The 26,664-nt window shown below is 34.9% G+C and overlaps 3 protein-coding genes across 3 annotated transcripts in view; 2 read left to right on the top strand and 1 right to left on the bottom strand.

Annotated features, from left to right (window-relative positions):
- LOC116006748 (subtilisin-like protease SBT4.15) overlaps positions 1-1,749 on the bottom strand; it is a 5,065-nt gene extending 3,316 nt beyond the window's left edge. Inside the window, exons 1-4 of the mRNA XM_031247237.1 lie at positions 1,663-1,749; positions 1,478-1,569; positions 853-950; positions 625-768 (exon numbers count right to left, since the gene is read on the bottom strand). Of these exons, the coding sequence (XP_031103097.1) occupies positions 625-768; positions 853-950; positions 1,478-1,569; positions 1,663-1,749 (421 nt within the window). The remainder of the gene's footprint in view (positions 1-624; positions 769-852; positions 951-1,477; positions 1,570-1,662) is intronic.
- Positions 1,750-11,539: 9,790 nt separating this feature from the next.
- On the top strand, positions 11,540-16,297 carry LOC116006613 (serine/threonine-protein kinase KIPK1-like). Its single transcript, XM_031247053.1, has 3 exons — positions 11,540-11,735; positions 12,692-15,067; positions 15,283-16,297. Exons 2-3 carry the CDS (start codon positions 12,900-12,902, stop codon positions 16,127-16,129), a joined length of 3,015 nt encoding a protein of 1,004 aa, XP_031102913.1. The 5' UTR covers positions 11,540-11,735; positions 12,692-12,899; the 3' UTR covers positions 16,130-16,297.
- Positions 16,298-23,786: 7,489 nt separating this feature from the next.
- Positions 23,787-26,576, top strand: LOC116006747 (ABC transporter G family member 34-like). The gene is made up of 6 exons (XM_031247235.1): positions 23,787-24,556; positions 24,851-24,971; positions 25,506-25,594; positions 25,933-26,017; positions 26,106-26,396; positions 26,475-26,576. Exons 1-6 carry the CDS (start codon positions 24,174-24,176, stop codon positions 26,574-26,576), a joined length of 1,071 nt encoding a protein of 356 aa, XP_031103095.1. The 5' UTR covers positions 23,787-24,173.
- The last annotated feature ends 88 nt before the right edge of the window (positions 26,577-26,664 follow it).

Raw genomic sequence — 26,664 nt, 5'->3', positions numbered from 1 at the left:
AAAAAAAAAAAAAAAAAAAAAAAAAAAAAACTAGCACTTCATAAGTTCAACTCCTAATAAAAATAACCTATTAATTTTTTTGGTGTGAGCCGGTCAAGCGGTAAGTTTGGCTTTGGATCCCGAGGGCCCAAGCCATTAATGAGATACCACTCTGCAAGGACTAGAATTCTAACCTTGTCCTAAGACCTACAGGCCAAGGGACAGTTCCATAGACAACTTTCTGGGGTGTAGGCCTCCCAAAAGGTAATGGAGGCATCCAAATCAGGCCCGCAGAAGGGAGCTTGACTGCAAGACTCACCCGTTGAGTAAGTCGGGACGAAAGCCGGCCTTAGTGATCTGACAGTACCGAGTGGAACGGCCGTTGCTCAAGGAATAAAAGTTACTCTAAGGATAACTGGTTTATCTTCTCCAAGAGCTCACATCGATAGGAAGCTTTGACACCTCAATGAATTTGGTAGCGACATATCAATTTTCTTGATTTGAACCGTCAAGTAAATTAGGTAAGGCAACTTAAGATGATTTACCTAGCCCTTTAGTATGCATATACTCAGTAGACAGTAGTGGTTGTGATCACAAAACAAGTTTCTTTTGTTATTTCAAAAAAAAAAAAGTTGTGTAATCAACCTGTATCAAGAAGACCCACGATCAAATTACTCTCAACTTCCCGATTTCTCTTCGTCTTAGTGGGCATTCCTAAGAAATCCCATGATCTTGTCGTCAGGAGCTTCATTTCAGTGTTGGGAAACACTGAGACAACCTTATCCTTTTCTGCAACACAAAACATGCATTTCTAATTATTTTCCGACGGAATCAAGAAAACCGTACTGTTTTCAGTTTCCTAGGATCACGTACCAGATAATCTGCTTGCTTCGTGGGGCAACAATCTTGCCACGAACCCACTAAAGCTTTTCCTGTAGCTATGGATCCTATACTGTCTAGCCAGTTCTTCACTGCAAGTTAAACAATATATATTATCTTAACTAAAAACATCAACTTTAATTTTCTTCTGGCAAATATGAAAAATATTGGCCAATCCCAGCCAGCCAAACTGATTAGACTATTGGTTTAAGTTTGATTCCTCTTAGTACAACTTATTGATTTTCTTGATTTGAGTCTGATCAACTATGGACAACAATTTAAGCTGATTTTACTCTTTGTTGTCTTTTACTAACTAGAGTCACAAGGCAGGTGCCACATTGATCAGACTATTGGTTTAAAGTGTGATCCCCTTGAGAACAATCTATTGATTTTCTTGATTTGAATCTGATCAACTATAGACAACAACATAAGTTAATTTACCCTTTGTTGTCTTTTACTGACTAGAGACACAAGGCGAGTTTACCCATTGGCAACAACCTAAACTGGTTTACCCTTTATTGTCTTTCACTGACTAGAGGTTACCCGTGCATACATATCCTCTCGGATAGTCACAGGCATCCCAAAAAAAAATAAAAATAAAAAAATATGGACATCTTACTCTCCAAGGGTCTCAGTAAGTAAATTATGGTGTTCATCCACGGCAGATATCGTTGGATCATCCGGCAATTCTCCCATGTATACAATGTAAGGCTACAAACATTATCGTACAAAAGTAAGCAGTGTTTAAATTAAGGCACCAGATTAGATCAGAAGAATCATTAGCGGTTTGAGAAGGATATATACCTTTCGCTGGGTGTCATGGGGCCAGATGGGGGTCGCCCTAACGGAGAGGAAGAAGATGAAGAGGGAGAAGATGAAGAGGCTCTTCATGGGTTTTTTAATTTTTTTTTTCTTTTTCTTTGTTATATATATGTATATATGTGTGTAATGCTATTTTTTTGGTGTTTTCTTAAGCATGGGGAGATGTTTATGAAGAGAGGAGTGAGGGAGTGAGGGTTTTATAAAGGTTTGAGAATGAAATTTGTGACACTGAGTGTGTAGTGGCATTCAATGAGGATCTTACAACTAATTAATTATATATTGTGAAACATTCTTAACCTTAACTGTAATCCCCTATTAATCTGTTCATTGTTAGAAGTATTAGGTGGATCAGATCAAGTGATACCACGAGTAGACATTTAGGATTTTGAATGTTAGAAGAAAGTATTCGAAACCCTAAGATTTGCAGTTGAAAATAAGGTTTTTAACCAGAGAATTCAAAACGATATTCGTTGTTATTATTAACAGCCTATTGAAATGCATGATCAGAAACACCAACCACCAATAAAAATTGTCGAAGATGTTCGATCACTATGTGTAAGTTCAATGTGCATTGCTGAACAAGTAATAATTTTACCATTCACATCATTGCCTCATTAGCGTTTTATATAACAAGTAAAAAAGGGGTTAATTGCACACACACAACTTGTAGGTGAATCGCACGTGATGTATAAAATTAGGGTTCACGAGGATGGATAAAACTAGGGTTAAAGTAGTTTTTTCACTTTGGGATATTTACCAAATGCCTATTCACTTATTTTGAATTACTAAAAATGAGACCTTAAATTGTTAAAATGTGTCATAACTAGGGCTGTTAGCGAACAGAGCTTTCGACAAACTACTCGTGTTCGAGCTCGGTAAACATTCGTTTATGTTCGTTTATTAAGGTAAACGAACATTAACAAACAAAATTTAGAGCTCAGTTAATAAACGAACAGAGTTTGAACAATGGTAAGCTCGTTTGCTAAGTGTTCGCGAACAAGCTCGTTTGTGTTCGTTTAGTAGTGTTCACGAACAACCTCGTTAAGTGTTCGTTTAATAATGTTCGCGAACATGTTTATAAACAAATTGTATTAGTTTTGTAGTTGTGTTGTTTGTTTGATNTGCAAGTTAAACAATATATATTATCTTAACTAAAAACATCAACTTTAATTTTCTTCTGGCAAATATGAAAAATATTGGCCAATCCCAGCCAGCCAAACTGATTAGACTATTGGTTTAAGTTTGATTCCTCTTAGTACAACTTATTGATTTTCTTGATTTGAGTCTGATCAACTATGGACAACAATTTAAGCTGATTTTACTCTTTGTTGTCTTTTACTAACTAGAGTCACAAGGCAGGTGCCACATTGATCAGACTATTGGTTTAAAGTGTGATCCCCTTGAGAACAATCTATTGATTTTCTTGATTTGAATCTGATCAACTATAGACAACAACATAAGTTAATTTACCCTTTGTTGTCTTTTACTGACTAGAGACACAAGGCGAGTTTACCCATTGGCAACAACCTAAACTGGTTTACCCTTTATTGTCTTTCACTGACTAGAGGTTACCCGTGCATACATATCCTCTCGGATAGTCACAGGCATCCCAAAAAAAAATAAAAATAAAAAAATATGGACATCTTACTCTCCAAGGGTCTCAGTAAGTAAATTATGGTGTTCATCCACGGCAGATATCGTTGGATCATCCGGCAATTCTCCCATGTATACAATGTAAGGCTACAAACATTATCGTACAAAAGTAAGCAGTGTTTAAATTAAGGCACCAGATTAGATCAGAAGAATCATTAGCGGTTTGAGAAGGATATATACCTTTCGCTGGGTGTCATGGGGCCAGATGGGGGTCGCCCTAACGGAGAGGAAGAAGATGAAGAGGGAGAAGATGAAGAGGCTCTTCATGGGTTTTTTAATTTTTTTTTTCTTTTTCTTTGTTATATATATGTATATATGTGTGTAATGCTATTTTTTTGGTGTTTTCTTAAGCATGGGGAGATGTTTATGAAGAGAGGAGTGAGGGAGTGAGGGTTTTATAAAGGTTTGAGAATGAAATTTGTGACACTGAGTGTGTAGTGGCATTCAATGAGGATCTTACAACTAATTAATTATATATTGTGAAACATTCTTAACCTTAACTGTAATCCCCTATTAATCTGTTCATTGTTAGAAGTATTAGGTGGATCAGATCAAGTGATACCACGAGTAGACATTTAGGATTTTGAATGTTAGAAGAAAGTATTCGAAACCCTAAGATTTGCAGTTGAAAATAAGGTTTTTAACCAGAGAATTCAAAACGATATTCGTTGTTATTATTAACAGCCTATTGAAATGCATGATCAGAAACACCAACCACCAATAAAAATTGTCGAAGATGTTCGATCACTATGTGTAAGTTCAATGTGCATTGCTGAACAAGTAATAATTTTACCATTCACATCATTGCCTCATTAGCGTTTTATATAACAAGTAAAAAAGGGGTTAATTGCACACACACAACTTGTAGGTGAATCGCACGTGATGTATAAAATTAGGGTTCACGAGGATGGATAAAACTAGGGTTAAAGTAGTTTTTTCACTTTGGGATATTTACCAAATGCCTATTCACTTATTTTGAATTACTAAAAATGAGACCTTAAATTGTTAAAATGTGTCATAACTAGGGCTGTTAGCGAACAGAGCTTTCGACAAACTACTCGTGTTCGAGCTCGGTAAACATTCGTTTATGTTCGTTTATTAAGGTAAACGAACATTAACAAACAAAATTTAGAGCTCAGTTAATAAACGAACAGAGTTTGAACAATGGTAAGCTCGTTTGCTAAGTGTTCGCGAACAAGCTCGTTTGTGTTCGTTTAGTAGTGTTCACGAACAACCTCGTTAAGTGTTCGTTTAATAATGTTCGCGAACATGTTTATAAACAAATTGTATTAGTTTTGTAGTTGTGCGAACATGTTTATAAACAAATTGTATTAGTTTTGTAGTTGTGTTGTTTGTTTGATTATTAAATTGTATTAGTTTTGTAGTTGTGTTGTTTGTTTGATTATTGTTCGTGAACGTAGATTATTTCTTGTTCACGAACAAATTGTGTTAATGAACATGTGCGTATTTCTTGTTCACGAACAAATTGTGTTAATGAACATGTGCGGGTGTCTTGTTCACGAACAAATTGTGTTAATGAACATGTGCGGGTGTTTGATTATTAAGTGTTCATGAACGTGTTCATGAACGTAAATGAATATGTTCGCGAACGTATTCGTTAACGTTCGCGAGCACGTTCGTGAACATGTTCGTTAACGTTAAAACGTTCGCGAGCACGTTCGTGAACATGTTCGTTAACGTTAATGAACACGTTCGTGAACGTGTTCGCGAACGTTAACGAACACTAACGAACGCTTAACAAACGAACACGAACAGGATTTTCAAAAACCTTAACAAACGAACACGAACACGAACACTTCAAAATCTTTAACAAACGAACACGAACAGTCTCCGTTCGTTTATGTTCGGTTCGTTAACAGCCCTACTCATAAGTTCGATTTTGACTAATATTCTTTTGGTTAAATTTATCGTAGAAGGTTTTGTTAATACATTTTAATTTACTCATATATATACTCTCAGGTAGCGGTTGTTGGTTTTTCTGATCACCAACAAAAAAAATTGTATAAATTTTAAAATTTTAACATTTTCACCTAAACTTTGTCGATAAATAACAATGTTAATTGATGATTAAGTATGAAAAGAAGTAGATCAGAAAAGTTAGGTATTAGAGGGACAGGGGCATAACTGTTTAAAGATGTCAAAAGATAACTAATGGTCTGGATAATGTTTATGGGCCGGGCCTCAATTTATATTTATATTCGGGCCTAAAGAAACCATGACCAACATCTAGATATTTATACATATATATGCAATCATTATACTATGGGTCAGGTTCACTTTGAACATTGATATATCTACCTAAGGTACATTTTTAATTTTTAATAGGAAAATGATATATGTACTTCCATCCCGTTATGTGTGCAATTTTTTTTTAGATAATTAAAGTGAACGAATAAAAGCAGAGGCCGCATTGTTGTTTAAATCAATTAAGGATAATACCTTAGCAAGGAGGAAAAAATGGAGTAGAAAGCGAGGGTACATGTAGTATTACATTTTTTAATATATTAAAGATATTTCTAATACGGGTATGAGTAAACCCCACATTGTGACCATAGGAAAAGGATTACAATGAAGTAAACCAACCTATATTACTCATGTTTTCAAAAAATAAAAACCTATATTACTCATAGCTAACCGGCTCAAACCAAGAGAGTAAAGATTCAAACTTGTGACATTGTGGTTATAAGTATGAATCTCTTGCGGGTTACCCAAAAAAATTCATTTTTTGAAGGTACATTATTTAAGTACTGAATGTTTATTATTTGGTATAATAAAAAATAATGAACTTTCAGTATACAAATAATGTACTTTCAATATATTAAAAATAAACATTTATTCATGATTCACAATATAATTTATCATACACATATATATACACACTTTTTGTCGGCATTACTATATATACATAAATTCAAACTCTCAAACTCAAGTTTAAAATTTAAACGATTCCAACCCTTCACACTTAAAGCAAACATTTTTCTAATGAAAACTTCAATTCACCATTTAAAAATAGAAAAAATATCATTTTTCTTTCATGGTATCTTAACAATCTAGTTGAAAATGGAAAACATAAAAATAAATAAAAACGGAATCTCGAATCAGTTCGGAGTCCAACAGGTACAACATCACATTCGCGAATGATATTCTTTCCTCATTGCTTAATTTTACTTTAATATATTCAAACTCATGTGTCTATCACTACACCAACAACCTCATTTCTTTTAATTTTTTTTTTTTGTAAAATTATTTAATTTATATTTAATATGGGGGGGCCGGAAAAAAAGAAAATGGCCGTGGAAAATGAACAAACATCAAACCATCCCTTTCTAACCTTAATTCCTAAAGAAAGTGATTGTTCTTCTACTTTTTGACAATTGACACATTGAGGACCACCCTACATTTTCCTAGTTATCTTCTCCTCTTTTTATTTTGCTTTCTTACAATTATTTTTCTATGCACTTCTTTTTAATACATTATTTATTAATCATGTTGGTCATATGGTAGGTCTCACTCCCCTACCTCATCAAACAAGCTAAGATGCAATCTATTTTTCTTTTAAAAAAAATTTGAATGGAGAATTGAATGAAAAGTCCAAAGCAATGCACAAACCTCCAAATTTTTTTGTATGTGAGATCTGTCATACTGCACCACCCACCTCTTGCTACATCTGACATCCTTTCCTCCCCAAAACAATTTACTACAATTTCTTGCTTTATTCTCATCCACATGCTATTTCAAGTATTAGCAGCCAACCAACAACAACAAGTTGAGTTGATCGGGTAGTTAATTTGATAATTATAATATTTTAAGTTCAATTTTGCTGCCAAGGACCTTATAGTTCAGTGGCATCAAACCCTTCCCTTTATATAGGAGGTGGTGGGTTCGAGCCTCAGTGGGAGCAATACTATAGAAAAACTTTTGAAAAAAAAATATGCTATGAATGAATATATCTTTGGGTTTGATGTAAAATCTTCTTAGGTAAGATAGTCTCACAAAAATTTTAGAATTTTGATCTCTTGCCTTAAATAATGAGCCTAAACCCGTTCGATTATCTATATAAGTTACACTAAATATTCAGACAAATGTGAGATACAAATAAAGACAGATACCTAATTTCTTTTATCTTCCTGCAGGGTGCATGAAAACAATGGCCGCTACTTAAACCTTAGGGAGTTAGGGACCAATACTACTTTTGCAAAATATATTCCGGTAGTGATACTAAAAATAGTTAATTCCTTCACGATATAGTGTTTGTGTTTTACATTATTAGCATTGTACGTGGTGGTAATTTTTATTTTATTTTTTTTTTTTATCACGAGGTTTCTGAACAAACATTAACTGTATGAGGTACCTTTAAGCCCGTATCAAACTCAGGTTAATCTCAGTTCATTCGCACCAGTCCACGGCCTGGCAAATACTTATCAGATTGGTTTTTCTGTATGAGAAGATGTTTAAACTCCCGACTTTTTTTAAGGGATGAGAGTGCACGGTCACTCAGGCTAACCAAGCTGGTTACGTAGTGGTAATTCATGTGTGGGCTATTATACCAACCTAAGGGGCTGTGAATTTTTGTGTGCCAATTAATAAGTCTCTTCAAACACATGGCAATGGATGGCTTAATATATCGAATGTTTCATTTTTCTTTCATCAATTATTGGCATCAATCCTTGGAGTGTTCGATGCAGTTGAGGAAATAATAATAGATTGGAGCTGAGCCTAACTTTTTTGTCCAATTCTTGCAATTGGGACATCCTTATACAACCCAGCCATAGCCAAGTGGCAACTGTTTCCTCATAACCAGTTGGCAATTCAACTCCATATCATTCATCTGCAACTCCTTGCTTGTCTCCCTGCCAGGCCTCTTTACTTTTCACATCAAATAAATTTTACTATGAATTTGACTCTTCATTCATCTTGCAATGTGCAAGAGTACATACATAATATGCTAACCATACATCACATGAAGTTGACGAAGAATCCAAAATAATGAGAAAATAAGTTGTAACTAGAGAATTACAAAATAACGAAATAGTAAAAGTGGTCGAGATAAAAGGGAAAATCTTGCATGACTTCCCTTGATGATTTTAGGAAAATTGGGAGTTCATCTATGATGTACCAAAACTCTCAAGGTTCAGCAAACATTTTTTGAGTTTTGAAGATATTTCTTCTTATAAATTTATAGGACCTCCATAAAGCATTTTAGAGCTGTTTTCGATAATAAGTTTAAAACACTCAAAATGTATTTCTTAGAAAGAAACTAGTAATGAAGATTCATTGTGCACAGAGTGTACATATAGGATTGGAAATTGCGGACAGAATGGATGACTCGCAATTTACCTCCTCCAACACCCTTGGACAGGGATTCTAGGGTTTAAGATTAGTCTAGCATAAGTTGGAAAATATAGTGTATAAAAAAACTAGTAATTCAATGTAATATAGTGTATAGAAAATTCTAACAGGACGTTTAATTTGGTTGAATGTAATTGAGTTGTAATTCAATGAAAGTTTCAATTACGTTGTTTGGTTGGACAAAATTTCAATTTCACCGAATGGCTAGCTAGTACTACATATCAAATTATCATATAAACAATTAAACATACATGTTAAAGTCACATGTGAATGGCTATAGCCTATGGCTAGCTACTACTACATATCAAATTATCAATTATGATTTGCGTACAAGTTAGTTGAGTCCCATTTATTAATATAATTAATATTACATAGGGAAAAAAAATTGTATAATGTGATATGACTTGTCATTAATGATTATAGTCTAAAAATAACATAGAATGTTCATAAACTAAGGTTGGTAAGATATTAAATAAATGAGAGATAATAATAATAATAATAATAATAATAATAATAATAATAATAATAATAATATTGACTGACTGATTTTTTAGTAACAAGAAAATTCATATGTATTATTTGATGGTGCAGATAAATTTTGCTCATGTGTAATACATGGACTCAACTGAGAAGATGTTAACAAAAATCAAACCTGTAAATTTTTAATACGAGAATTATGTTTTACCCACATAATCGCTCATTTTGAGACTATTGACCAACTTTTTTGTTTTAAATTATGATATTATATTATTCTACATCATTATAAGTTCAGTTTTTCAATGGGAATTGACGGAAAGTGGAGAAGAATCAAGATCTTGAAATGACCTAACCTAAACTCTTTAATGATGTCCAAGAACACGTAAATCATAAATTAATGAATGATGAGTACGTCATGTCCATCCGTAATCATGTGTGTTACTCCGTGCAATATACTAAACATCTTTTCTTTGAAGCAATAATTAACCTCTTTGAAAATTTTGAATATGTTTTACTATGTTGTGTTTTGTTCTTGATAGTGTAAATTAGCATGGGGTATGAAAATAGAGTCACAATATGAAAGTAGAGATTTTGAGATGATAATTAATTTACTAATAAAGCTTTAGTTTACGATATTATTAGTTGGTTTGAACGTGGTCGGAGTGCAGTCTAACAATAAGTCCAAAATACAGATATGATGATATAAAATAGAAAATGAATATGGCAGACTACTCGCATGTAAGTGAAACTGACATGATGTACTATAGTTTGTAGAGGTAGATGGCTAGTTAATTAATTTGCATGTCAACGTGGTTAAATGTACGTCATGACAAGCTTATAGTAGGTTATTCTTTCAATTAGTTAATCGTAGTTCAACTTATTCAGGTCAATTAAGTGCGAGTGATAATTTGACGCAGATGTCCAAATCATACATAGTTAGTCAAAGAAGTCTAAAATATCAACCTCATTGACCTATTTTAATTTCTTGAGGCCAGTTAACTTGTCATATAATCTCATAAATTCTAAATATAAAAAAAATTATTTTGTAATTATAATAAATCTAATATTTTGTAAGGAAATGAATGAACTAATAGAAGGATAAGAAGTTAAAAACTCCTACGTGGAAGAACACTACGTTTGTTGATAAATTGTTGGATGCACCAAACTTACACATGGAGTCATAGATTAAAATAATCATATATTATTATAATACAAATATGTGTCTCCAATTCTTTGATTAATCCTAAGAATTTTCATTGTTTTGTCATCCTTAATTTGAGACACTGATGCCTTAGTTTGTTTTTCAACCCAGAAAGTGATGTGCTCCTAAGTTGGTCAAATCATATATGCATAGGCTTAAAGGTTTTTTTTTTTTTTTTTTTTTNTTTTTTTTTTTTTTTTTTTTTCAAAAAATTAGTAATTACTATCAAAATATGTACACTAAATAAATTTCACTTCTATGTAATATGTCAAAATCACATCGATTTTAGCACCCAATGAAGGAAGTGGGTGTAGAAGGTCAAGGGATCTGTTGCAATGACCAAATCATACCAAATATGTAATAAGATTAGTTAGTGTATTTTTTTCTTCCATTTTTATTCTTATGATATGCCCCCTCATCTCCTAGGTAACCAAAAATTAATTAAATAGCAACCTATAATTATTTAAAAATTTGTCAATATCATAACATAACATATCATATTATCATATTATACTATTAAAACAAAATAAAAATATCTCTCTTAGTACTTAAATAGGTAAAAATAATATGACATTACAGTCTAGTGGGAGGTTATAGGTTCGAGCCCGACAATATTGACTATTTGTGCTTCAATAAGTTGAGAAAGTATAGTTATGAACAAATATTAATAGAGTCGGTAGTACTAAAAAAAAAGAATATACAGATTTGAGAAACATTTAAAAGTTTAATTAAATGTGTTTTCAAAATTTGAATTATAAAGAAATTATTATTTTATATTTCAAAAAATTAGTATTTTAATAAGAATTATTTTTAACATTACCATTTTTCGATGTCTCGTTTATAGTTTTCATGCTGACCTAATAATTTTAATCATTTTCACCACTATAATCCCTACACCTCTCTTCTCCATGGGATGTAGATCGTAGGTTCTTTTAATCTTTTTATTATTTTTAGATTATGATATTATTATGTTGATAGGTTATTAAAACTAAATTATAGTTTTTTTTTTCATAAAAGGAACCAATTTAAAATAATGCAAAATTCGAATCCAAAGAAAATGTGGGCCCACTACTCCACAGTGGGATGGGTCCCATGTCCCAAAATACAACAAAAAAATTACACAGAAAGAGAGAGAAAGCAGTGAATGAAGCTTAGAAATGAGAGCTCTCTCTCTCTCTCTCTTCCCCAGCTTTGCCATCCTGCATTTCTCTTCCCTGAGAATCAGAAAACAGTTCTTTTAAAAAGAGACCCATTCTCTCACTTATTTAGGGTTTTTCAAACTCCACATTTTCTTTAATTTATTGTTTTCTGAATCTGAAGTGCATTAGATCTCTGCAAATCGTACTTCTCTGATGTAAGTTTGCTTCGTTAGCTAATTGCATCTTCGATCTGCTATATTGTTTTGCTTTGAGGTGTTTTTGGTCGTTGTTGAGCTCTCCCCAACTGTTGAATCTTTGGTTTGTGTATTTTGCTCTCTCTTTTTTTTTCTTTTTTTTTTTTTTTTTTTTGAAATATGTTCTTCTTACTTCAAGCTGAAGCTGGAATAATGTAAGGGCTTTCTTCTTTTATTTTGGTTTGGTTTGGGTTAGTTCTCTGGGATTGAAAGTTTCAATCTTTGCTGTTAATGGTGGGAAAATGAGGGATTAATGGTGTTTTCTTTTGAAGTGAATGGGAAGGGGTGGGGTGGGGGGGGGGGGTTCTGTTTTTTAATATGAAGGTGAACTTGATGGAACTACATTCCTCCATTCCCCAAAAATGAAAAATCTCATTGCAAGTTTTGGAAATGAACAGATTGTATCAGAACTACAGATCTTGGTTTTGACAGTAGTTTGTTCACAATGGGAGTTGCCAGTTGAATCTTCAACTTTGTTTTGAAATCAGAAGAAAATAGTGCTGCTTGCTATAGTGAAAGTTCTTAACTTTGTTCTGGAACTGTATGTTCTGTTTTAAAGGAAGATGCTGCCTGCAGATTGAAATTTAATTTGCCTCCTAGAAATTATGGTTATCTAGGTTTCCATTCTTGATTGGTGTGGGATCTTCAGCTGGAAAATTTCAGCTTGATCCTGATATAAATCTTGTGTAGAAATTTGGATTCAACTTCTTATAAATGCAACTGAAATCCCCTTAAAATTCCATTGCTTGCATAGTTGCATTGAGTCGAGCATATTTATGGTGTTGTGGATTCAATACGTCTTTTTTTCGCTGTTTTACGCATATATGTTCTTCTGTATGTAAAGACTTCATACTTGTAAAATGAGATATCTAACTGTATGTAATTAATGTGAGTGAAAATCTTGGTTGTAATTGCAGGTTGGTGGTCTTGACATATACTCAGGTGACATTATTAATGAAGAACTGAGAGTGGATAAGAAACTTTCACTTTCCCTTACAAATGAAGGTTTGGATATGGCCATTGGTTCTTTATCCCAGTATTGTGTTCTGCTTACAAGCCTTATGAATAGTTGTCCTATTTAGGCCAAGTCGTCTTTGATTTCTGTGCTGTGTTTGCTGCCAAGTAATGAGTTCATTTACGCGTGTTTCTGAAATTGTTGAATCTAAGGAGGAGCTGAAATTGGTTCCTCCATCTGGAAAATCCCGCCAGGCAAGAACAGCTGAAAGAGACTGGAAGCCTCCTGTGTCGAAAAAGGGACAGAATAATAAGTATTTGGAGGATGATATTAATCGGCTTTTCGAGGCAATTGACCTGCGAACGTCAAAGAGTCTGGATTTGTCGGATCGACCTAGAAGAGATGCCTCGAAAAGACCAATGAGGGGTGGTGGTGGTGGGAATCATTCGCCAGGAATAGGGTTCTCTGAACCAGTCTCTCTAAAACAAGCGTTGCGGGGATTATGCATTTCTCAGGCATCGGAAATGGCTGCTATGAAAAGATTATCAAAGGCGCCCGGTTCTCCTAGTGTATCAGAAGCTGGAAGGTTTACACACTCTTACAGGTCTGTTGATGATGGAAGAGGGGAAATATCTCCCGTGTCTGAAGAAGGCTCTTCGAGTTTTTCGTCTAGGGTGCCTCATTTCCTACATGAATCCAACTTGAGATCAGTCCGTAGCGCGCAGTCTTCTCCACGACATTTCATGAACCCAACCATCAAGACTGCCGAGTCTTCTGTATACCGAAGTGCTAGAATAGTTCCTGCAGAAAGCACTTCAAGTTTTTCGGAGAAGGTGCCTCGATACTGCCAAGAGTCCAAGTTGAAGTCACCGAACCAAAGTGCCCTTTCGTCCCCTAGATTGGTTGGTGAACCAACTTCTAAGATTACCGGGTCGATCGTCCAACAAAAGGAGAGAAGGGAGCCCGCCGAAACCATTTCGAGCCCCTTCGATGAGGTACCTCAACACATTCGAGAGACCAAGACGAAGTCACCAAAGCGAAGTACTCCTCTTAGGTCGGTTGATCAACCAATATCAAAAGATGCAGAGTCGTCTCTTCCCCATCCCGATCCCAAGAAGTCTCCAAAGAAAAACAATTCCTCTCCTCAATTGGTTGATAAACAAGCTATGAAATCTAGAGATTCCAATAGAGTGCAATGTGAAGCTGAACCTTCATGTGCCCCTCTTGACATTCAGTCATTAGAAACGGTAGTGAATGATGAAGACTTCCACACTCACACTCCAGTTCCTTCGGTACCGATTTGTTCTTCTGTTTACGGGGAATTAGAGCCAGAAAAGGGGAACACTGCTCCAATAAAGGCGACAAGAAATTCATCTAGAAGTGGTGGTACCTCGGTTAAAGGAGTGCATAGAGCTGCACCCAAACTAAAACGGAAAGGCAGATTGCAAAGTGTGCCTTTATCCAATGCAGCAAAGAGCAGCAAGGATCTCAAGTCAACAAGAAGCACATCTCGTGCCATAAAACCAGCTATTCGGAACAAAAATAACATTAAGAAGAAACCAAAACCGGAAACTTTGCAAGCATTAGACATTTCTCATCTCTCAGATGAAAATGGCGATACGGTTTCCAGTGACAAAGCTATCTGTCAGAGGTGTCACTGTGCATTAAAGGATGCGAAAGGCGATTCTAGCAATCACCCCGCAACTGCTGTTTCTGCATATGTGCCTCCTGAAGTCAGCCCGGGGACTGCAAACTGTGGTGCTAGTAAACCTGACCAAATTGGGTATAACTGTGACAATAGTAGTACTCCCGTTTCAAAATTGAACAAAACATCAAAATACAGGGAAGGGGACTTCTCCCAAAGCTCAAAGAGTAGTATTGGTGACTATAGCAGTAGCACTACTTTAAGCGAAGAGAGCAATCTAAGTGCGCCTTGTTCTGGCATCAGACCGCACATGTCTAAGGATGCAAGATGGGAGGCTATCAACCAGGTGAAGAAGCAGCATGGATTCCTAGGTTTGGGTCATTTCAATCTACTGAAGAAGTTGGGTTGTGGAGATATTGGTACAGTCTATCTTGCCGAGCTGATAGGAACAAATTGCTTATTTGCAATAAAGGTTATGGATAACGAATTTTTGGCCAGAAGGAAGAAGACACCAAGGGCACAAACCGAAAGAGAGATCTTAAGAATATTGGATCATCCTTTTCTCCCAACATTGTATGCACAGTTTACATCTGATAACTTATCGTGCTTAGTTATGGAGTTCTGTCCGGGTGGGGATCTGCATGTCCTCCGACAAAAGCAGCCAAACAGATATTTTCCCGAACCAGCAGCAAGGTATCATATGCTCCTCCACCATTACATCATTCTTCATCATTGTTCTCAAATTTATAAATCATTGTTGCAACGATATGTTAGTTTTACTATATAAATATATAAATCTGAAAACTACAATGTTGAGAAAGTAGTTATGAACATATACTACATTGTAACAGAGTCAGTAGTACTAAAAAAAAAAAAATCTGAAAACTACAATGTTTCATTGTTTGCAGGTTTTATGTTGCTGAAGTCCTCCTTGCTTTAGAATATTTGCATATGCTGGGTGTGGTTTACCGTGATTTGAAACCGGAAAACATTATGGTACGTGAAGATGGTCACATAATGCTCACGGATTTTGACCTGTCGCTGAGATGCTCAGTTAACCCGACTCTTCTGAAATCGTCCTCTTGGGCATTGGAGCCTGCTAGGATTTCTGGTCCCTGCGCTGGATCCAACTGCATTGATCCTTTTTGTGCTGGACCATCGTGCAAAGTTTCGTGCTTTAGCCCTAGGATCTTACCCGCCACCACGAGAGTAAGAAAACTAAAAGCTGAAGCTGCAGCGTTCAACAGATCATTGCCACAGCTCGTAGTTGAGCCAGTAGAGGCTCGATCGAACTCTTTTGTTGGCACACACGAGTACTTGGCTCCAGAAATCATCAAAGGGGAGGGCCACGGGAGTGCAGTCGATTGGTGGACACTCGGAGTGTTTCTTTACGAACTTCTCTATGGCAGGACGCCATTCAAAGGCGCGGGAAATGAAGAAACTCTGGCCAATGTGGTCTTGCAGAGCCTCAGATTTCCCGATGGCCCCATGGTTAGTTTCCAGGCGAGGGACTTAATCAGAGGGCTCTTGGTGAAGGAACCCGAGAACCGGTTAGGATCAGAAACAGGAGCTGCTGAGATTAAACGACACCCGTTCTTCGATGGCCTGAACTGGGCATTGATACGCTGCGCCATACCCCCTCAGGTACCCGATCTATGTGATCTCGAGGTCCCAAATATGGCGTTTCACGCCAAAAACAAGAAGTTCCTTGAGTGCAGTGGCACAGGAGAGCATATAGAATTTGACTTGTTCTAGCAATAACCCAATGCTCTCTTTACTGTCTGGTTAGGAAGTGCCCTTCATGTTTCCCCCCATGCCTGTACCTTACAGTCTTATATTATAATGTAAATGTTGAGAACAAGCCGGAATTTTCACCCTTCGGATACAAGGAAATCATTTGATCCTTGAGAAAAATTGTAGTTATTATGTTTCTTGTTCTACATTTACATATTGCTAGGATTTGTTCAAATGAGTTAACCTCAGTTATTTTTGGATAACGAGAGAAACCCACAGTTACTCCTCAAGGGTGTGTATTAGGTAAATTTTACCTTGTGACCCACTGGTCCTATCTAATAAAGGATCACAACGAGATAAATCAATTTAAATTGTCTATATTTGATCGGTTTAAACCAAGAAGTTTAATAGACTGCTCTCATTATAAGTCAACTTGAAACCTTGCACACACATTTGCGGGCTATTACACACATTACTTAGGCACTGATAGGTGTGTGGGGGTGGGGGCAACTAGTTTGAATAATTGCAAAATTGGCTGCTGTCCTTTACACATAATTGAATTGGCATTTAATTAGTTTTGGGTTTCTGTCAGAGATGGTTATTGGTTATCGATCACCTTAGCCCATTCCAAGACCATTTTATGTGAGGTCAGGAATTAGTCTATAGTCACTCAGCAAAATTTGTATTTTAATTTTTTTTAATTACTCCGTATATGAATTGTTGTGTATATTATATATATTACTTAGATGAGAAGACTAACGTCTGGTGTACACTGCGACTGATAAGTCTTGATTTTGTATTATTGCTCACAATCTATTACTTAAGAACCAATTGAACTGTCCGTACATACTTAAATAGTTTAGTACTGGATATATAAATAATGTCCTGTAACATTATTTCACAATATCGTAGTTCAGATTAAAATAATCCCACAAAATCCCTAATTCTCTAAACTTGTGAGTTGAAAGAAACTTCAATGGCCTATAGTGATTGCCAATTATTTCGCAGAATGGACAACACACAACAACATGCATTAAATCAGCTGTCTAACCTGTCTTCATACTTCACGTAGGATTATTAAATCAGTTGTCCCCATGGGGTTGGCTCTGTATCGGTCCATACCCAATTCCGCCATATATACATTTAGTTAAGTCCAAAGTGAAGTGTCACAATCCGTCATGGTGGTCCTAAGGGCAAAATACGATATTTTTCTTTATAAAGTTCTCACACCCTGACTCGACAAGATAATAAATACTATAAATAAATCATAATGATTGTCGACTTAACTGTCTTTTAAATGAAAAGATCAAGCCTAGTGTTCGCTAAAAATCCACTACATTGAGTATTGTTTGTACAATGTGGTTATATATGAGGACTTGATTTTACATCTTAAGATGATACCAAACAACTCGAAACATAAAATTTTTGTTTTATCATTTTTTGTGAGTCGTCTCAATTGTGTCATTGTCAGCATAACATTCTACTAATAAGGACTAATTGAGTGGGGTTACTATACCCAATGATGTTACGTTGCGTATAGATATTATAATTAGGTAAAAATTTCTATCACAAGTTAGGACTATAAATGATATAACATTACAAGGCATTGACAAATTCTAATTTAAATAGTTGGGGAGATTGGAGTGATCGAGTGGACAAGAATATGTGGAAGATATATATAAGATAATGAAATGTCTATGAGCACACTCATAAGTAAACTAAGCTCACATGATGTTTGCTTTGTTTGAATCTTGTGTTGATGCCAATTGTCATTATCAAATGCTTATTGCCTTATTATTACATTAAAAGTTATAATTATTTTGTGTAATTTTTTTTTTTTAAATTTGTGTAGCAGCCAACACCATATTTCAAATGTACACTAACAACAAGATGTTCGATTTGACCTTAAAAACATCTAGCTAGCCAACGACGTTTATGAGCATATCCTTTCAGCATTAAATAGGATTTGAGCATGGAGATGTGTAATTACAAAATGAAACGTTATATAATTGTCCCATATTCAACTCCTACTCGTTGTTAGCTAACTTTCAATAAAGACAGTCCAACCAACCTAATGGCCTAACTCAATCGGCTAACAACTTCATGCCCAATTTATTCTGAAGTTATATTGAGTATACTCTATCAAAGTGGAATGAGTTCTATTTTTATTAAATAAATAATTAAACATGAATATTTTATCAATAAAACAATAACTTTCAGAAAAAGAAAAACACCCCAAAAAAAAAGAAGTTTTTGCCTAACTAGGATTGTGAGTTGTGACCAGTCCGATAATGCACGGGTGTCATCACTATGTTCCTAGCCTATAGTCCGTGAACTAATGACTTTAAGGATTGCATTTCATTCGGAAAATAGTGAATTTATATATATATATATATATATATATATATATATATATAGTCAGGTTCAGGTGCGGCTGTGCTCTCTCGTGCGGTCGTGCGGTTCACACCACTCAATGTTACGAAATACACCACTCAATGTTAAGAAACACACCACACAAATATGCACTGTGGTGTGTTTCTTAACATTGTGTGTGTTTCATTGTGGTGTATTTCTTAACATTGAGTGGTGTATTTCGTAACATTGAGTGGCGTGTGACCGCACGGCCGCACCTGAACCAATATATATATATATATATATATATATATATATATATATATATATATATATATATATATCACTGATAAAGTCACATTTTGAAAATTGAGAGCAATATTTACATCACTAATAATTTATGAATGACATTACTAATTAGCATATTTATAATGGGTATAAATTACAATTTATTTTCTAAAATAAAATATATAATTACAAAAACAATTAAATATGATACATATAATAAGCTAACATAAAACATATATTTTAGAATAATTAGAATTAAAATGGCAAATTTTATAAATATCCATGATAATCTTACATAATACTACCTCCGTCCCGTTTTGTTTGTCTGATTCGGTTAACGAGGCTTGACTGAAATTATTTTTAATATTAGTATATAAAATTTATATATTTAGAAACTACATCAAAAGTTATATTAAACACAAAAAATTAAATTTAAAAATAATTAAAATTTATTAAAGAAAATAAGTAATAAAGAAAGAGTTGATTTGACCAATGAATAGTAAACATGACAGGTAAAATGGGACAGAGGGAGATGAAGTTTACTTCATGCACACTCTTAAGTAGTGACCAATTTTTTTTGAGATGTGTTCGATTTAAACTGATAGATAAACTGCAATTTATGTTTTATATATTTAACGCTCAATATCTTGTACATATATAATTATGTTGATCGACATTAAATTAATAAAATTGAAGTGAGTAAAATAAACGCGAATAATAATTACAAAGAATAAGAACATGAGATTAAAACAATGCCAACTTTCAATTCAAGTTTGTAGGTATAATCAGCTTTCTATATTTATTAGTAAGTGATAGGATTTAATTTGCCTAAACTGTGGCACTTGATAACACTTGCAGTTCTAAAACGACATTGGGACCGGAACAAATGAACAATGTTTGACTTTTATATAAGCCTATAATATAATAGAACTCGTTTAAGATTTGCAATAATGGTCCATTAAGCATTTAATTTTCGTTTGAAACTTCCTAAAATAATTGTGCCAATTACTCCACTACTTCAATATCATAATTATTATTTTTTGGTTATATATATTCTTATATAATTTACATTATTTTTTAATTACAAAATTATGATATCACATTTGAATTCCAATCTAACTATTCTTTGTATTTTCATTAATCGCGTCACTCACACTTCTATTTATTGATGTCATTTTGGTTATAGAGTAGTATTAGTTTGAGACCAGCTCAATTATATGAAAGAAGACTTAGAGGTATACACACATTTGTAGAAAAGGTTAATTAACATGACTGATCTACCCATGCTCGGGATGTTTGACCGATCTACCTCTCAACCTTGAGGACGCATAAAGTTTGTTACAAGTACTCTACATTCATGCTACATACCAATCCTAACTATGTAAAAAAATTCCTGGGATGCGAATTAAATGTGCATCACATTAGATTTTTTTATAACGACTGAAAGTCATCCTAATCTATAAACACCACACATTATGATTATTTTTGTCATGACTCTATTTTTTTGTTTTTATTGGTGTTATAGAAAATTAGTTAGAAGTTATAAATGGGACATAGATTATACATATTATTTCCTTTGGGTCAAATCCTAGAAGAAATCAGTCATTATAAGCTTTTAATATATTATTATCCATCAACTAACTGTCTAACTGTTCCTTCTCGGACTTTTCACAAAAAAAGTACTACTAGTACATAAATTCTTAATTTTTATTATTTCATTCAAATAATGATATCTGATCTTATCATTCTTGTGGACAAAAAATAAAAATGAAGTAAAAATTGAAAGTTTATATAGTAAAACTCTTTTTATAAGTTTGGTGACATTGACTTACTTAATACCACCAATTCACAACATGTTTCGTGGTGTGCTCCTACAAAAAAAGTCGGACGATAAATGTAGCAAATAATAATTCAAAGATTTTAAATGCACTCAAAATCCCTAAACCAACCCCATAAATAAATAAGCAATTAAAACAAATCAATTCACAATCATCCATAGGGGTGTAAACGAGCCGAGCCGAGCTCGAGCATAGGGTGGCTCGTGCTCGAGCTCGTTAAGGAAGGCTCGGCTCGAGTTCGAGCTCGAGCTCGATAGAGCTCAAGAATTGATGCTCGAGCTCGAGCTCGCCAATTTTCGAGCTGCTCGAGTTCGGCTCGAGCTCGAGTTCGAGCTTGAATTCGAGCTCGAGATCAGGGTTGAACTTGAGTTTGAGTGCCAAATTTAACCTGTTTGATTTTATATTCATGTTTCAATTAAAAATAAACTATAATTTTATATGTATATATTATATTATATTATTATATATATATATATATATATATATATATATATGGCTCGCGAGCGGCTCGACGAGCCACGAGCCTAATACATTAGAGCTCGAGCTCGGCTCGATTATTAAATGAGCCGCTCGAGCTCGAATTTGACCGAGCTCGAGCCGAGCTTTGACCGAGCGGCTCGCGAGCAGCTCACGAACCGCTCGGCTCATTTACACCCCTAATCATCCACACCACCAATATCAAAGGCCAAAATTAGTGTGGTTCTCGTACGATCACCAATAAATAAATAAATAAATAAATAAATAAATAAATATATATATATATATATATATGAATAATTTCATTTTTTTATCCTATATTTATAGTTGTAGTCCACTTTTAGTCCTTCACTTTCAAAATATTTCTTTTTGGTCCTAATATTATTTTTGCATGATCATTTTTGTCATCTATCAATAAAATCGTTGAAATTTCATTAAATACAAGAACATTTCGATAGTTTCTATACAAAGTGGGTTGATCCATTATATTTTTATTTTTTTGAAAAAAATTATAATTGAAGACCTAAATGCCCTTATATTTCACGAAATGATTTTATAGGTGAAAGATAAAAAATGATCATGCCACAATAATACTAGGATCAAAGAAGAATGTTTTGAAAAAGAAAAAAAGGACTTAAAAAAAAAGGATTGTCACATAGAGACCATAAATAAAATTCTCTCTTTCTCTCATCTCTCTCTATATGTGTGTGTTACATAACAAAAGTATACTTCAAATTATAATAGTAATATAATACGGAGTAATGTCTATCTAGCTGGAATAATATTTAAAAAACCGATAACATATCAACTTCCTAGCTATTAACCATACCATGCATGAACTGATCTTTTGTGTCTGTGTGTTTTGTCACACGCCACTCCATCATAGCATAAAGGGAAAATTGCATTTGTGAATTGAGTATATATATATGGGCTACATAACAAAATTTTACTTCTTATTATAATAATACTACTCCGTAATATAATAATAATGTCTATCTAAGCTAGCTGGAATATTTTTTTTAAAAAAACCCTAGCTATTAACTATATCATGCATGAACTGATCTATTGTGTCTGTATGTTTTGTCACACGCCACTCCATCATATCATAAAGGGAAAATTGCATTTGTGAATGGAATATAATATACTTTCGTATTCAAGGTGCTGAGCTCATCACCCAAGCTAAACTCATGAGTGGATAATCCTACGTTATTGTTGGAAGCTAAACAAGACTAACGTTGATTTGACGACCATTTAAGCTATTCTGACTTTAGCTTCTAATTTTTTGTTATTATAATATACCCTTTAACTTGTCCAAAAAAATTTACAATTTTAATTCTTAAAGTAGAACCAAAGTTGAAAAAAAAAATGTACTAAAATACACATGTCCTAAGTAATAATAATTGAATGATTTTGTTACTTCAAAGATGAATTATTTACTATGTAAATTTTGAGATATAAAGTGAATTATATATTACGCACTAAATATTGTCTTAAAATTTTTTATTTTTTTTTTACAATATGACTAAAATAATATATTTTGTTAGGTAATCAAGTTAGACTCTTATTGGGGTAACCTATTAACCTTCTTGATTTAAGCTAAACTTGTTAGTTAGACAACTTAAGTTAATTTACCTTCTTGTGTCCTTTGTTAACTAGAGTCACAATGTAATGTTTATTCATTTCATATTTTTGAATTATGACTGTGAATTTTTTCATATATATATATATATATATATATATATATATATATATATATAAAAGTCCAATTTGAATGGCTATCCTAATAAATACTAATAAATGTAGATAGCTGCTTACAACTAGGAACTGATCTGATATTTTCTTGGATGTTTCCGACACTTACACGTAACCTTTTAAAGAAATTTCGATCATTATCACTCATGATTCTATAATGTTTCCACCGTTTGATCCTGTGATCACTTGGAAAGAGAAGTGCCATCAAATTACATAATAAGTTGTATAATTATATTGTTAATTTTTTTAAATTAATGATGAGATATGAACCCGGGCTTGAAAAATTGAGAAGGGCAGGCAGCATACCAAAAAGGATGGAAAATTGGGCGGAGCACAGTACAAGGCAAGTAGCCAAGTTGGCTGAATGAAGAATAAAGTGACACAAAGGGTCCAGGGGATAGAAAATGGCATGACTGAAGGAGTCACACTAGCCACATCAGGACTCAGATGGGTATAGAAAGCACTACCTTAGGAAGTCGAGTGGTTATCAAGTGGTTAGAGCAAGCAGTGTGGTTAGGTAGTTGGAGCGAGCAACGTAGTTAGTAAAATCAGAAATCAGCCAGCTAAAAGAGCGGAGCGGATGCGGGCGCTAATCGGTAGTCCCGAAGGCTGCTAAGAGGAGTCAGTAAATTTAGAAAGACAGTCGGTAACACTTGAGTCAGATGGGGGAGAGCCAGCCCGGTGTAAAGAAGGGAGCCACCCAGAGAGGGCGGTGAGAAGAGTACGAGAAACCGGCATCAACTCACTTTTAATCATCCTTGTACATGTATAAAAGGCCTCAAAAGGCCCATACACACGAGAATTGATATAAAAAAAATTGTGTTGACCGGCCAATAAACTGTGTTTTCGTAATCACGAAATTAACAATTGAGACCATCACATAAATTTTTTTTAATATAATTTATAACTTTGTTATAAGTCTTATTAGTGCATTTATCAAACCCTTAAACAATCCAACTAAAGAGCATTCCCCGTCGGCTTAGTTTGACATAGGCAGTAGTATTTATGTTGATGATTCTATGGAATTAATGAAATGTATGGACGTATAGTCGATGTGTCATGCTGTCTGTTTGCGGTTCTGATTTCTTTCAACCACCCTTGTAATTTCTTTCAACTACTCTCTTTTTAAACTCCCCATTTTTCCTCAGCTCCCTCGTCTCATTCCACCGGAGTTTTAATTTCCCGGCCTCCGGCATGCTTAAACGGAGACTCTCCGGCGACTATTCTCCCCGGGAACTCGTAACACACGGCGCATAACGTGTAATAACACTAATAAGCAACAAAGCTTTGATTTTTCACGTCAAGACTGAGAAATTCTGCGGTGCAATCAAGAAAAGGAGGAAACTTTGGAGCAAAAAATGATGGAGGGGGATGACCCGGCAATCTCGCGTAGTAGTCGGAGGAGTTTGGCGTCGAGTAGCCGGCGGAGCTGGCAGTCCGCCAGTCTCCGGGAGGTGGCGTGGCTGGCCACGCCGGAGGCGTTCGGCCGGAGCGCGCGGCGGGAGGATGAGGAGGACGAGCTGCGGTGGGCCGCCATCGAGCGGCTGCCGACGTTTGATAGGATGAGGAAAGGCGTGTTGAAGAAGCATGCGGTGGACGGCGATGGCCGCCTTGTTGCAGAGGAAATTGACATTACTAAGCTTGGGAAGCAAGAAAAGGAAATGTTAATGGAGAGTATACTAAGAGCTGTTGAGGAAGATAATGATAGGTTTCTTCTAAGGTTTAGAGAAAGGATTGATAGGTAAGTAAGTTTTCATTCATATTAGTTCAGAGATTTTAGCATTCATTAATGGGATTTCGGCCTGCTTGGTAAATGGCGCTGATAGTTATCAGATGATTGAGTTAGAGGGTATGAATAGTTGATAACATTAGATTGTAGAAAGGTGTTTGGTAAATTATCTGTGTTGTTGTTAGTTGATAGCTGTTTGGTATAATTTCCTTTCTAAAAAAGCTAATCTTTAAATTTTAGTATTTTGGAGTTGCAAACCTTCAACTTTTTTTTTTTTTGGCCTAATGTTTATTTGGATGGATGCAGGGTGGGGGTTGATATCCCAAAGATTGAAGTAAGGTATGAACACTTATCAGTGGTGGGAGAGACATATGTTGGCCGTAGAGCATTGCCCACTTTGGCTAATACCACCATGAATGTCCTTGAGGTAATTGGTTATGTTTTGCCACTTTGTTTTTTTCTTTCTTTTGCATATCATGACACTAATTTAGATTTAACTCGAGTTGCATCAACGGAGTCATTAGATTTGACTCGAGAGTTTGACTCCTGTCCGGGAAGATTTGATTCAAAACTCTTTCTGAACTTATATTGGCGACTTTCACACAACTTACATTTTCAATTATTTGTATTGATTGTATGCCATTTTTCATTGCTATTAGAATGATTAGCTTTGTTAATTTGCCACTAAACCATTCTTTCCTATTCAAAAGAGGCTGGCATTGAATGTGATTTGAGCTTAGGTTTATATATTCTTTCTGTTTTGGGTTTGAAAATTTGGATTATTGATCAAAGCTATCAAATTTTTTTGGAGTGTATTTGAGTTGTGTTGGTCAAGTTTGATCCTTTTCTAGTTTATTGATCAGAATTAGCAAATATTAATACCTCAAAACTTAGGTACTACTTAGTACTTTACTGGTTAATGATGCTTTTCTTGTTTTCTTTGGCCTGCAATGAACAATAGAATGTTCTGAGGATGGTTCACCTTGCCCCTTCTAATAGAAGAAGCATTCAAATACTCAAAGATGTCAGTGGCATTATCAAGCCATCAAGGTATTCTTCATTTTGTGTTTCCAAGTTCCAAACATCTTATTATGTTCCTTAATTTCCCAGAAAGAATCCTTTTGTTCAGGAATTATATAATCTGAAGGCAACCCAACCAAGTTGGTTAGGTTGTTGATTTGGTACCATAAGGTTACAAGTTGAGTCTCAGCAGGAACGGCCTATTCGCCTTCTTGGTTTGAGCCAGTCAGCTATGGGCCTCCTTGTAATCCTTTGCCAGCTAGGGTCACAAGGCGGGGTTTACCCCGTGCCCACCATCGGGTATTGGTTGCGGGTTTCCCTCTGGTGATTGTAATTTTGCATTGGTGCTTAAATCTTGTTGTTTTCAGGATGACACTGCTTTTAGGTCCCCCTGGTGCAGGGAAAACAACATTGATGCGGGCGCTTGCAGGAAAGCTTGATAATGATTTAAAGGTAATTATTTTCTGTTTATGTACTATTCAAGATTGCAACTTTTAGACAGTATTGTTTGTTTGCTGACTGATTGGGGGAAATTGAATAGAAAACAGGAAAAATCACATACTGTGGCCATGAATTTCATGAATTTGTCCCTCAAAGGACATGTGCCTATATTAGTCAACATGATCTTCACCATGGAGAGCTGACAGTGAGGGAAACATTGGATTTTTCGGGCCGCTGTTTGGGTGTTGGAACAAGATATGAGCTGCTGGCTGAACTCTCAAGGCGTGAGAGAGATGCGGGAATCAAACCAGATCCAGAACTTGATGCTTTCTTGAAGTCCATATCCGTGGCTGGCCAAAAGACCAGTTTGGTCACGGATTACATTATCAAGGTTTATTTATTTATTCTTCTTGATCCCAAGTTTTTGGATCAACTTTTGGAGGAGACTTATCACTCAAATTTATTGCAGATTCTAGGATTAGAGATTTGTGCAGACATCACAGTTGGTGATGAGATGAGGAGGGGTATCTCTGGTGGACAGAAGAAGCGTGTAACCACTGGTATGTTTTAAAGAGATTTATCTCTATGAATTTAGTAAGTACTAAGTTAACATTACACTTGTTAAAGAGGGACTGCCATCCTTTTTTTTTTTTTTTTTT

The sequence above is a fragment of the Ipomoea triloba genome, chromosome 15 (assembly GCF_003576645.1).
Source record: "Ipomoea triloba cultivar NCNSP0323 chromosome 15, ASM357664v1".
NCBI classification, from domain to species: domain Eukaryota; kingdom Viridiplantae; phylum Streptophyta; class Magnoliopsida; order Solanales; family Convolvulaceae; genus Ipomoea; species Ipomoea triloba.
Note: the sequence above shows the minus strand (reverse complement) of the source record. Positions and strands in the feature narration are given on the sequence as shown.

Bases quoted from the DNA above. Each gene is read 5' to 3' on its own strand.
- LOC116006613 (XM_031247053.1), top strand. From the start codon at position 12,900: ATGAGTTCATTTACGCGTGTTTCTGAAATTGTTGAATCTAAGGAGGAG. The intron at 15,068-15,282 runs GTATCATATGCT...CATTGTTTGCAG, and splicing joins TTTCCCGAACCAGCAGCAAG to GTTTTATGTTGCTGAAGTCC.
- LOC116006747 (XM_031247235.1), top strand. From the start codon at position 24,174: ATGATGGAGGGGGATGACCCGGCAATCTCGCGTAGTAGTCGGAGGAGT. The intron at 26,018-26,105 runs GTAATTATTTTC...GAAATTGAATAG, and splicing joins AGCTTGATAATGATTTAAAG to AAAACAGGAAAAATCACATA. The intron at 26,397-26,474 runs GTTTATTTATTT...AATTTATTGCAG, and splicing joins TCACGGATTACATTATCAAG to ATTCTAGGATTAGAGATTTG.